At 39.7% G+C, this 12,603-nt stretch overlaps 1 protein-coding gene across 2 annotated transcripts; it reads left to right on the forward strand.

Moving 5' to 3' along the window:
• The first annotated feature begins 1,525 nt into the window (after window positions 1-1,525).
• On the forward strand, window positions 1,526-12,453 carry rbpja (recombination signal binding protein for immunoglobulin kappa J region a). Of its 2 annotated transcripts, XM_026170845.2 has the most exons (11): window positions 1,532-1,735; window positions 2,346-2,384; window positions 2,508-2,603; window positions 2,678-2,843; window positions 3,506-3,680; window positions 3,806-3,943; window positions 4,033-4,145; window positions 5,771-5,911; window positions 8,110-8,265; window positions 8,418-8,521; window positions 8,611-12,453. In XM_026170845.2, exons 1-11 carry the CDS (start codon window positions 1,716-1,718, stop codon window positions 8,951-8,953), a joined length of 1,491 nt encoding a protein of 496 aa, XP_026026630.1. In that variant the 5' UTR covers window positions 1,532-1,715; the 3' UTR covers window positions 8,954-12,453. The 2 variants fall into 2 exon arrangements, with proteins under 2 accessions (XP_080159031.1, XP_026026630.1); XM_080302905.1 differs by lacking the exon at window positions 5,771-5,911 and having other exon boundaries at window positions 1,526-1,735; window positions 8,611-11,207.
• Window positions 12,454-12,603: the final 150 nt, after the last annotated feature.

Below are 12,603 nucleotides of genomic sequence, written 5' to 3' on the forward strand. Positions count from 1 at the left end.
TAAATAAATATTTGGAAAAGAGTTGAGTTTATACCAAAACGTTCTACTTTGGTTTCATCTGACCACATGACATTCTCCCAATCCTCTGCTGTATCATCCATGTGCTCTCTGGCAAACTTCAGATGGGCCTGGACATGCACTGGCTTCAGCAGCGGAACACGTCTGGCACTGCGGGATTTGATTCCCTGCCGTTGTAGTGTGTTACTGATGGTGACCTTTGTTACTTTGGTCCCAGCTCTCTGCAGGTCATTCACCAGGTCCCCCCGTGTGGTTCTGGGATCTTTGCTCACCGTTCTCATGATCATTTTGACCCCACGGGATGAGATCTTGCGTGGAGCCCCAGATCGAGGGAGATTATCAGTGGTCTTGTATGTCTTCCATTTTCTGATGATTGCTCCCACAGTTGATTTTTTCACACCAAGCTGCTTGCCTATTGTAGATTCACTCTTCCCAGTCTGGTGCAGGTCTACAATACTTTTCCTGGTGTCCTTCGAAAGCTCTTTGGTCTTGGCCATGGCGGCGTTTGGAGTCTGACTGTTTGAGGCTGTGGACAGGTGTCTTTTATACAGATGATGAGTTCAAACAGGTGCCATTCATACAGGTAACGAGTGGGGGACAGAAAAGCTTCTTACAGAAGACGTTACAGGTCTGTGAGAGCCAGAGATTTTCCTTGTTTGAGGTGACCAAATACTTATTTTCCACCCTAATTTACGAATAAATTCTTTACAAATCCTACCATGTGAATTCATGGATTTTTTTTTCACATTCTGTCTCTCACAGTTGAAGTGTACCTCTGGTGCAAATTACTGACCTCTGTCATCATTTTAAGTGGGGGAACTTGCACAATCGGTGGCTGACTAAATACTTTTTTGCCCCACTGTATATGTAAAATTGTATTATATTATTTAATTTTTTTTACTTTAAAATATTTTACTTGCATTTTTAATCACTCTTATATTTAAATGTTCATTTTCTATTTTATCTAGGGATTGAGAGTAACGAAGTTTCTATTCTCTGTATGTCCTGTACATGTGGCAGAATTGACAATAAAGTTGACTTTGACTTTGACAAGCGGGTTAAGCAATCTTTGACCCTCCTTCTAGACTACGTTATTGTAGATATTCCCTCTTGGCCTCTTTTACTTGTAACAGGCTCTGTGGAAGCATCTGCATTCACTGTGATTCTCCACTCTTCCCATTTAAGGTCTGTGCTTTAATCTTCCACTCTCCCATATATTTCCAGGGCTGTAGTTCATATAACACATATCTATCCCGTGGCCGTGTTTCTAGCTCCTCAGCACAGAAAGGTGCAGCCTGCTTCGTTGCTCAATAAGCGTGGGAATCGAGTTACAGCGCGCGCGCCCTGTGGGAAAAAAACAGAGCGAGTTGTGAAGGCGGTAGATCTCGCGATAAAACTACCCTTCCTTCATGCGTGTGTATTGTGAGAGTTTTTCCGTTCTCGCGCGACGCTGCAACTTTCCCACGCCTGTTGTTGTGGCGTCTGCCCTCTGCCCGTCGCCCCTCCCTCGCCCTCTTCTCACCCCCTTTTGCCCCGTCACTCTCCCCTCCCTCCCTCTTTCGTTCCCTTCTTTTCCTTCCAGTCTGCTTCTTCTTCTGTTGTGCCGTTGGCTTTGGTCAGGGAACTGGGGGAGGGATCTCGCGATTGTTGGGACTTTTTTTTTTTCCGGGGGGGGGGGGGGGAGAGTTATTCGGAAGATGGCGCCCGTTGTAACGGGGTAAGTGCAGAAATTTAAAGCTGTATGTTTTCAAAACCTGACTGTTTTTATTTGGGGAAGATATTGGCAGTTGGTACTACTTTTTTGGTGGGGGAGCGATGTTTTTCGGTGTTGTTAGTAGGCATATCACACATTATAGTACTACCTTGTGGCACGGTGCGGGCTCAGTTGTGCAAAACTATTCTTCGAAGTATCGCCTGCTTTCTATACAGTTTATTGAACTGCCCTATCAAGAAAGTTTCAAACAATTTCAGAAACTTTTTTTGCCAGTTTAAGTTTTTTATTTTGGCTTAATATTTTTTAAGAGTTGACTACATCAGCATAACACCCTCAGAGAAAACTGCAACTTTGTCAGATACTGAAGAAAGAAATAAAATTTGGCTTAGCTCATTAAAACAAACGATTCCCATTTTGTTCAAAGGCTTTCTTTCTTCAGCGTTTTTCCTAATTTTCTTCTAATCCAAAAAACGTTTAAAGAAAATCACATCGCCTCTATTAAATCTGTTTTTTTACATACTCTCCCTCAAGCTTATTTTACGTTTCTGCTGCACTAACCCCAGCACTAAAACCACGTGTAAAAGACTTTTCCCCTGATGTTTTTGTTTTGCAGGAAGTTTGGTGAGCGACCTCAGCCACAGCGATTAACAAGGTGGAGTGTGAGAAACACAGCCAGCTGTTCCCCGTGCAATCTTAGACTTTATAATCTAGGGGAAAAATGATCATGTCATTAAAAAGTGCTCTAAAAGGTTTAATGCGTTTCTCCACATTGCAGGGAAGCCATGAGGAACTACTTGAAGGACAAAGATGATCAAACGGTGCTCATTCTACACGCAAAAGTCGCACAAAAGTCATATGGCAATGAAAAAAGGTTTGTGTGGCACTGCTAAGTTTCATTGTGTTTAAAGAAAAATGTCTCACTTTACTTCTTCTTGTGCCACTTAGGTTTTTCTGTCCTCCACCGTGTGTATATCTGATGGGCACCGGATGGCAAAAGAAGTTGGAAAAAATGGAGAAGGAGGGCTGTACTGAGCAGGAGGCCCAGCCTTGTGCCTTCATTGGAATTGGCAACAGTGAGCAGGAGATGCAGCAGCTCAATCTGGAGGGCAAGGTGGGTAGTTATAATGGCACTACAGATTCAGTGATTTAGAGGCTAAACATCTGTGTCAGATAGTTGCCTTGTTGACTGCTATCAGGAGTTTGCTTTTTCTGAGATAAGATGACTTCCATCGATGGCAGTGCCTGATGTTTGTCTGCTGTCTTATTAATTTTCCTGTGTGGGATCCAGTTACAATTTGTATGATTAAATTTGTGTTCAGTTTGTGATAAGAGGTTGACAGATGTTAAAATGGTTCTTTTAAGTGAAGATTTATTGTCTCCCTGACAACACTCTTCACGTTGGATCTTTAAGATAGAGAAGAAAGAGATGTTATCTCTTTAGATCAGCTTTTGATTATTTTCTCAGCCGATGAATAAGCAGGTCGCTTGCTTTTTCTCAGTGCTCCATAAGTGCTATGCTAAGCAAAGTAACAGAAGTAACCACAGGGGTCAGATATACAGATGCTTTGCTGTGCAATTTCCCCTGTTGGCTGCTGCAGAAACCATGAAAACCAGAAACCAACCTTATTAACCATGTTCACGCTGTAGCTGATATTACTGCACATCGGCATGTTTTCGCATTGCACAGATGCTGCTAATGAGCCTGTTCTCCAGTAGGAGATATGAGAGAAGCAAAAATAAAAGTCCCCTAACCTTTGTCTTCTCCCCGGGTAGCACTTCTGCACAGCTAAGACGCTGTATATCAGTGACTCAGATAAAAGGAAGCACTTCATGCTATCTGTAAAGATGTTGTATGGAAACAGTGCCAACATTGGAGTCTTCTTCAGCAAGAGGATCAAGGTCATCTCCAAGCCCTCCAAGAAGAAACAGTCCTTGAAAAATGCTGATTGTGAGTTGCTGGACACACATAAATCGAAGAGTGCTGAATGGTTTCACAACAGCTTGATGTTTAAGTTGGATTTGAAAATGATTTTCTTTTTCCAGTTTCACTTTCTGTTTTTTATTCCCCTCCAGTATGTATAGCATCTGGGACAAAGGTGGCCTTGTTTAACCGCCTGCGTTCCCAGACGGTCAGTACCAGGTATCTCCATGTGGAGGGGGGAAACTTTCATGCCAGCTCTCAACAGTGGGGTGCCTTCTACATTCACCTCTGTGAGCTACACTTTTTTCTTTTATATCGTGTAAGATTTTAAATAAGAGACATTTAATCTTTTTTTAAATTGTTATTTTCTTTTATTTAGTGGACGATGATGAGTCTGAAGGGGAGGAGTTTGCTGTAAGAGATGGCTATATTCACTATGGCCAGACAGTCAAATTGGTTTGTTCTGTGACTGGCATGGCCCTGCCAAGACTGGTATGTGGCACTTTTTTATTTCTGTTGTCTGTTTGTGAGAAAATGAGCTGCTTGTAGTGGCGTCCAGGTGTCACTGTATCATACAAATGAGTGATTTCTATAAAAGAAAACACACAAAAAAGGGTATTCCCTGTAGCCTTGCCATAAATTACAAAATTAAATATAGAATCCAAAACTGTAAACAAATTTAATTTTGCTGGACAGCTGGCCAAATTCACATCGGAGTCTGTTGACTCACCTGTAGAGCAAAGCCTCAAGTGGCCAGTCAAGGAACTGCATTTCTATATTGGCAGAATAACAGTGGGGATTTGGGGGGAAAGAGAGCAAGGACCAGAGAGGTGATGATAAAATGAAGAATGATGCAAGTTTGACAGCGTGGGAAAGCAGAAATGACAAAGAGATTAATAATAGCAGTAAAAGCCCACACAGTCTAAATCAAGGTTTCCTAACATAGTCTGACATTCATGTGTGTGCCCAGTAGGGCTGGGTATCGTCACTGATTTCTAGAATCGATTCGATTCCGATTCACAAGGTCCCGAATCAATTCGATTCGAATCAATTTAAATCTTGGAAATTTTGCCTCAGACAGTCAGAAATATTATAATTCAGATCAGTACATTTACATATTTTTGTATCTATAAAAAGGAAGCTGACACTCGCAAAACTTTATCAAAGGTGTAAGCAAAGTAGCTGAAGATAAAACACAGAAAAACATGAAGGTGGTTTTCCTGGCCTGGGATTTTATAAAAATATTCTGCAGTACATCAAAAACGAAAGAAAACCATTAATCAACATATGAACATTACCTCTGAAGTTACAGGGGTTTTATCAGAGACACAGCTAAGTGTTTTGCATTTTGCATAATTTTAAAAAGTTTACATTTGTTCAGAAGCCTATTGAACAGCAGAAATGAGGATTTATTTTCGGTAGTAAGTAAAAGGGAAAAAAACAGCGGCCGACAGCGCTGTAAACAACGGTAGACTTGTGCGTAACAAGCAAGCGAATAATGCAGAAAACAGATTTTTAGATGGGAAACTGTTCTTGAAGTACAGAGAGAAAGTGAGAGAGAGCTGTGCATGAAGTGTGGTTGAAGCAAAACAGCAAAAGTCAGAGGGAATTCATGACGTTTTTTTTTTTTTTTTTATTGAAGCGTAACTCTTTTGCTGCTGGTTCGGTCAATAATGTTTGGAGAGAGATAAAACTAACAGCTTTAGAATCAGCGCAAAAAGGGCGTAAATACAAAGCGCGGACCCGCCGAAACATCGGTATCAGCGAGCTGTCGGCTTTCAGCCCCGACCGTGTCCGTGCCGTCGGGTGAGAAGGCGACATCTCACTGATTCTGGTCCGTCGGCGGGTCCGAGCTTTGTGTTTACATCTTTGTGCAGAATCTGTGTGCCTGCTCTCATTTACTGTTTTAGCTGTTTGGTGGTTCTTGAAATTTTGTGAGGTTTAACCTGAGATTCTGGCATTTCGGGCAAAATAAATTAATATTAAAAAAATCGATTCAAGATTTTAATGAATCGATATCACGTTATCCAAGCCAGAATCGATTTTAATCGATAAATCGATTATCAAAACCCACCCCTAGTGACCAGTACTTACAATAAGTGTGTTATGATCCCCAGATCATTCGAAAAGTGGACAAGCAAGCAGCTTTAATGGATGCTGATGACCCGGTGTCCCAGCTTCACAAGTGTGCCTTTTACCTGAAAGATACAGACAGGATGTATCTCTGTCTATCACAGGAGAGGATCATCCAGTTCCAGGTGTGCAAAGTCTGACACACATAGACATGTATATATTCAATTATTTCAACTTTGTTTTTGTGAAATCAAGTTATATTAGAATTTTTTTGTGATGAGCAGGTATCAAAACAGTAATAAATTGCTGCTGTTGCTAAGGAGAGGAAATCTGCCAGTAGTGCCGTTTGGAGTATTTTCTTGTTGAAGGGTGACTATGGACTGACTCAAAATCCAGACTGATCCAGAATTAAACAGGTTTGAAGTATGTCTAAAGCAGAAGTAAACATATTTTTTGAGTTTGTATCACTAAAGAAAATGCAATAACCACATGAATTATTCAGCTGGTAAATGCAGCTAGTAAATCTGAATTATTAAAAAAAAGAGAGAAGTGCACAAAATTAGGTCTTGATATTAAAATTAGGATTGGAAATCAAGAAGAAATAATCAGCATTCTGTGCTCTGAAATGTTTAAGGCATATCTGTAGTGCTGACTTGCAAGCTCTCATGTCAGCTCCACTGGAGTGTGGTGTGCTACTTACATTAACATAAAATCGCAATTTATACATAATAATTTTATTGGTGTTCTTAAGGAACAGTTACTATGGGCTGAATTGCCAACTGCAGTCTGTATTCTGTGACTAGTAGTGCTGATGTCAATGGGTCAGGATGATTCATTCCTCAGAGAAAGTTAGTCATGTGTCCTAGCCTATTTCAATAAATATAGTTTTCTGGTGTAAAATGATAACTGCAAAGGTTGATGTTGGTGTTGGTCATCAGGTCTTTGTCAGTGTGGATCTCCTTAAAACAAACCCCTTCTTTAGTTCTTCATTCTTAGGAAGTTTAAAAAAGTAGGCTGAACTATTTTGCAATTTCTGCAGTCCAAGGAAGAGCAGCTGCAGTAAAGGTTTTGAAAGCTGAAGGTGTAGCAACTTCATATACAGGAAGACTACTGATACTTATCCCCTGTAGCATTTATAAGTCTTAGGTTTGGGGCAGGATTCATGCTAAGGCTTGGTGAGTATGTTGCTGCGATTCTGACTCTAAAAATTGATTAAATAATAGAAACAAGCGACTTGTTTTTGTTGTTATTATTATTTTTTATTATTTCTAACAGTATAATGACTTAAGAAAACATTTGTAGTTTTGCTTTTCACAGACTTTTTGGAGCATTTCACTACCTGTAAATATTTGGGTTGTGAAATGCAGCCAATAGAATAGTCAGTAAAATGTTTTATGAGCTGAGTAACATCTTTTTAGTACTTAAGAGAAAGTCCTAACTGTTTTACCAACTCCTCTCCAAGCCCTTTGGTTTTTTGGTAATGTCGCTACATAAAGAAGAGTTGTATCATACTGTATGAAGGCATCAGGAAAAGCACAACCTATGACCGCATTTTAGAATGTAATGTTGAACTTACATTACCTTTTTGACCAGGACCGTGAATACCAAATGTTGTCAAACATTTTGACAAATGTTTTAATGACTGTGTGAATAATATTTAACTGCCACGTTTTCCTTCATATATTTTGTATACAGCAGGTAAAATGAGAACTGAACACGTCATCAGTTTTCAAAGTAAATATATTTCTAAAAGTGCTGTTGACATGATATTTTCACCAGATGTTGGTAACAACCCATCCAGTCTGACACATGCGGACAAATCAAACCATAGATGACCTGCTGTGTGTTATATGTGGCTGTTCCTACTTTTTTTTTTTATGTATCTATATACTACTGCAAATAATCAGTATATAGTTCAGTTAAAAATATAGGTAATTATTACTGAAGGTTTTTTTTCTTTACAGATAAGAGTTTGACATTTTTATTTTCTTATCCAGAGAAATTGTAATTTAAAAATAAAAACTATGTATGATTTTATTTGGCATGGGGCTACCTAAGAGTTTGTTATTAGAAACATTTTGGTTTTAGTTTTTTTTGGTTTTGTTTTTCTTGCAAAGACAGATTTGGTCGTATAAATATAAACAGTGTTGGTGTGTTTGAAACAAACCAATAATTAGAAGAATCTGTTTGTCACAGATAAATATTAATAGAGCTGTTTTAGAGCAGTACTTACAGCAGCCATTTGTATGATTTGAGCACCAGTTTCTAGAGTTAAACATAACAGTCCGAGCCTCTATCAGCCACCATGATGGTGCCTGGTTGGACATAACTGTACGGAATTAAAATTAATTGTGTTTCTTTTGTTTTTTGTTTTGTTTTTCAGGCTACACCGTGCTCCAAAGAGACCAACAAGGACATGATTAATGATGGTGCTTCATGGACTATCATTAGTACTGACAAAGCAGAGTACACCTTTTATGAGGGCATGGGCCCCGTGCCCACACCAGTAACACCTGTCCCTGTGGTTGAAAGCCTGCAGGTACACATACAGCCTTTTCCGGGGAAGATATGCTCTAGTTACCAGCAAACACGAGTGACACTCTTGATACCCAAGTATACGTCTCTTTTGTTTTTATTCAACTACTATGAATCTTCTAAGACTTGATTGATTTTATGTTTGTCTCTGTCCAGTTAAATGGTGGAGGAGATGTTGCTATGTTGGAGCTGACAGGACAGAACTTCACCCCTAACCTCAGAGTTTGGTTTGGAGATGTGGAGGCAGACACCATGTACAGGTAAATATGTCTGCGAGTGTTAACTTTGTTCCCGTGTGTTTTCATTTCATTTTTTTTTTAAGCCTTGTCCCATCCGCTTACTTCCTTAGATGTGGGGAGAGCATCCTTTGCGTGGTGCCAGACATCTCTGCCTTTAGGGAGGGTTGGCGCTGGGTGAGACAGCCAGTTCAGGTCCCTGTCACGCTGGTTCGCAGTGATGGAATCATCTACGCCACTGCCTTGACCTTCACGTATACCCCCGAACCAGGGCCAAGACCTCACTGCAGTGCTGCTGGAGCTATTCTGCGGTCACACAGCACCTCTTCATCATCACCCGCATCTTCATCCTCACCTTCATCTTTGATGGGTGTGCTTGGGGATGGCCACGGAGCCTACAGCAGTAGTGACTCTGGCATGTCGTCTGGGACTTCAGCTATGTCGGTGCTGTCATAGTAAAACGTGTTTTGTGATTGTGCTCTCAGTGACTGAGTGAGAAAATGTGAGCATGTTCTCCAAAGAGGCTCATGGACCTGTGAAGAATTGCACAGAAGCTAAGAAGTTCTTTGTTAGAGGAACTGTGAAACTATGAGGAGGAAAAAAAGACAACTTCAGAAGCAAGAGTTGTGATTTCTGATTGTACTGTATCACCCTCTTGTGGATTGATGTGGACATATCATAAGCTCCACTCAGAGTAACGTGATATCTATGCTCTTCATCTAAAAGAAGGTGAACTATCTAACTCCCATAGCAACATCATTTGTAAAATAACCTTTTTGTTTTGTTTTTATATACTTGGCAGGTTTGGAAGCTACTTTAACTGCTTTCTTACTACCAGCATTATGTTTGCAGATGAACACAAACTTGTAATTGCATTGAGCAAGGGAAAATTTGTAAGAATAACATAGTTTTATGGACCAAGGAATATTATTATATTATTTTATTCATATTGTATTTTATAAGTTTTTTCTGAGGTACATTTTTGTATGATACACTGCATAGTAAGATCAGTTTGTTACCAAGATAGTTTTTCATATTGTTGCCTCCCATTCCTGTTTTCTCTCAGTTGAGTCAAGATGAAAATTGCTTTTCATGTGTGTAATAGTCAGACAACAGCTTCTCACCTTTTTCTTTTCTTTTTTTTAAAGCTTACTTGCTGTCGTTAACAGTTGAGTGTGTTGCAATGAAAAAGAGTCAGTCAGTCTTTGGAAGCACTTTAGAAAATGAAGATATCTCTGTCTGCTTGCAGTTATTGGCTTGGCTGTTTTATGTTTTCCAGGCCACTGAACAGTTTTGGTTTCTCTTTTATATCAAAGATGAAATTTTTAATGAATGTAGAGTGTGTGAGTGTGTGTGTGTGAGAGAGAGAGGGAGAGAGAGGGAGAGAGGGAGAGAGAGGGAGAGAGAGAGAGAGAGAGAGAGGGGGAGAGAGAGAGAGAGAGAGAGGGAGAGAGAGAGAGGGGCAGGCCTGTAATACACTGTCAGAGTGTTCTCTCTTTAATGATTTTGCTCTTTTTGTACTCTCTGTACTGGGTCTCAAATCTAAACAAGCAGTTCCTCCTGTTACCATAGCAATGCATACAGCAGCAGTCATTTTTTTCTCCCACATATAAGTGAAGCCTTTTATAAAAAGTGTCTCATCGCTTGCATATTTTCAGAGAAAGTCAAGAAGCAAAGGAGGAATGTCAAAAATGTCTTGCTTTCTTGAAGAGCTGATCTTTAGTTTGAGCTGAGATTTAAAGGGTTTTAAAGTGAGCTCATGTACTGGGGGAAAGAAATACTATCTCTTCCCAGTAAACCAATTTATCATTAGTGTCATACTGATGCTGACCTTTTGTTGAATTTAGTTTTTTCAAACAATGCCTGAACAAAAGTTCAGCAGAGCTAATAGTCATCTTTGGCTGCCCTTTGGGTCATTAAGTGATGAGGTTGATAGGTTTGTAGCTTGAACCTATTCGCTGGAACGTTGAAGACAATATAATTACACAGCAAGCAAGACACGAAGTAGGCAAAGTTCTTGTTACTCATGCATGAGGGAGACCTGCCTGGAGCCAAGTGTCGTTCCACCACTTGACTTCCGTCAGACTCTCAGCCAGGTTCCCCATAGCACTCCTTTTATTGTGATTACATGAATATGCATAGGGTCATTAACATATAACATCTTACATAGGTATACATGTGAACAAAGAATACTGTGTGTGTGTGGGGGGGGTCAGAGTGTGACCCCATAAACGACTTCCCAGAGGTACAGGATAAAAGTTTGAACAATCATACCAAGGTGGTAACATCCTAGTCCTACAGGATCTGACTTGCTTAATTTTGTACAAGCTGACAAGATATTATTGCATTATGCTGTTATGCTGTATAAGTTGTAAATGCGTTTTCATGGCAATAATAACTAGTTTAGTACCAGTTATACCAAGAATAAGAGATAAGAAGAGTGAGAGGATGAAGAGAAGGGTACGGGTAGGAGAAGAATTCCCAGTGTGAATTATTTGTTTCAAGCCCTGCATGAACAGTCTTGAGTCAAACCTTCCTGAGACTGTTCTATGTGGGCTTTCCTTGTTCTGTCTGTATATGCATGATTCTTTTTTTACTTGGTGCTCTGTTTCAAAGACATGTTAGCTTAAATTGAATTATTACTTATTTCAAAATAGCTGTTGATGTGACAAAAGGTGCTTCTAGTAAAGGGTTAGACTGTAAAAACAAAGTGTAAATGTCCCTTCTGTGACCATCCTCTAAGCATACAACAACTGGACTCATCCGGTATGTAAAATAGGTGAATCATCTCTTAATTTCTTCCTTTCTTTCTTTTTCCTTTTCTTAGAAGCTCCAACTTTAATTGCCCTAAAAAACTGATGTCTTTGATCCTTCTCTTGGTCTGCAGGAGCAGAGGTATTTAAGATATTTGGAAATATACCTACCTGATGAAATATTTAATTGTGAATTACTGCATCACCAAGTCACAATATCCTGACTCAATTTTCCTCCAGTGTCCATGTCTTGGTGAATTGATAATATCAGTATCTGTGCATAATCTTGATGAATATGTATGCACTCTTTTCCTGTTTCTGTCTATCATGTAACCAAACATGCTGTATACTCACTTCCTGCTGGGGCCTGCTTAGACACTATCCACTGAAGCATGCTACCCGGGATAGAGGTCAAATCTGTCTGACTTATTTTTAAACTGGGAGCCGTATTGCTGGAATGAAACCTGACACTTTGTTGCTGTTAATGTTTGTGTGTTTGGTGTGTATGCCTGTGTATCCGTGTGGTCTGCTTTGGTCCATCTCTCTTTATGCTTCTAGCAATGCTTTTACTTTAACAAGAGTGTGCATCTGAGCATGTAATGGCATAGCTACATATAGACATCATTAATGAACAGCTGTGCAAACATTGGCAAAACCCTTTCAAATAGCTTGAAGAATTCCAATCACAGATACGACTCCCTCGCCCAGACAGTCAGGCGATGATATCAGGACAGCCAATCATTAGCTGATCTCAGGAAATACTTCCAATAGTGAGATCTATGGGATTTAATTGATCCTCATCCAAACATTAAGGGTTACACTCGACAGTGTACAGTGTATTATAGCGGTTGTCCCTACCTTAACGAAAAGGAAACTAACTCTGACCCCCATTTGTATGGCTGGGAAATATGTTAGGAAAACTAATTAAGAGGCCCCCATGCTGCAAATGGAGTGAGGGGGTGGAGTTCTGAGGAAGAACATGACATCTCTGGGAAAGGGCTGCAGGGAGAGAGAGGCCAGGGAACCTTTTGTACGACTAGTTGGATTATAAAAATCAGAAAACAGATCAACCACCATTTAAACTGCTGTGCCTTTAAGTTGTAACTGGATTGTTTAAAAAAAAAAAAAATTGTATCTCACCCAGGACCATTTATTCTGATGATTATATCACACTGAATATGGATTTATTATATCTGAATCAGATGTTTTGATGTTGTTTTTGTCTTTTTCCTGGAATATCATGCGCAAGTTTGAAAAACTTTGATTAATCCTTTTTGTGTTTGAATTACGCTTCGATTACAACTTTTTTATATATCATTTTTACCCACCTAAACTTTACGTTTCAATCTGCAC

This window comes from Astatotilapia calliptera, chromosome 6, assembly GCF_964374335.1.
Source record: "Astatotilapia calliptera chromosome 6, fAstCal68.1, whole genome shotgun sequence".
NCBI lineage: Eukaryota > Metazoa > Chordata > Actinopteri > Cichliformes > Cichlidae > Astatotilapia > Astatotilapia calliptera.

Excerpts from the sequence above, each read along its gene's own strand:
- rbpja (XM_026170845.2), top strand. The coding sequence starts at position 1,716 with ATGGCGCCCGTTGTAACGGG. Across the intron at positions 2,385-2,507 it reads CAGCCACAGCGATTAACAAG|GGAAGCCATGAGGAACTACT; the intron begins GTGGAGTGTGAG and ends TCCACATTGCAG. Across the intron at positions 8,522-8,610 it reads GAGGCAGACACCATGTACAG|ATGTGGGGAGAGCATCCTTT; the intron begins GTAAATATGTCT and ends TTACTTCCTTAG.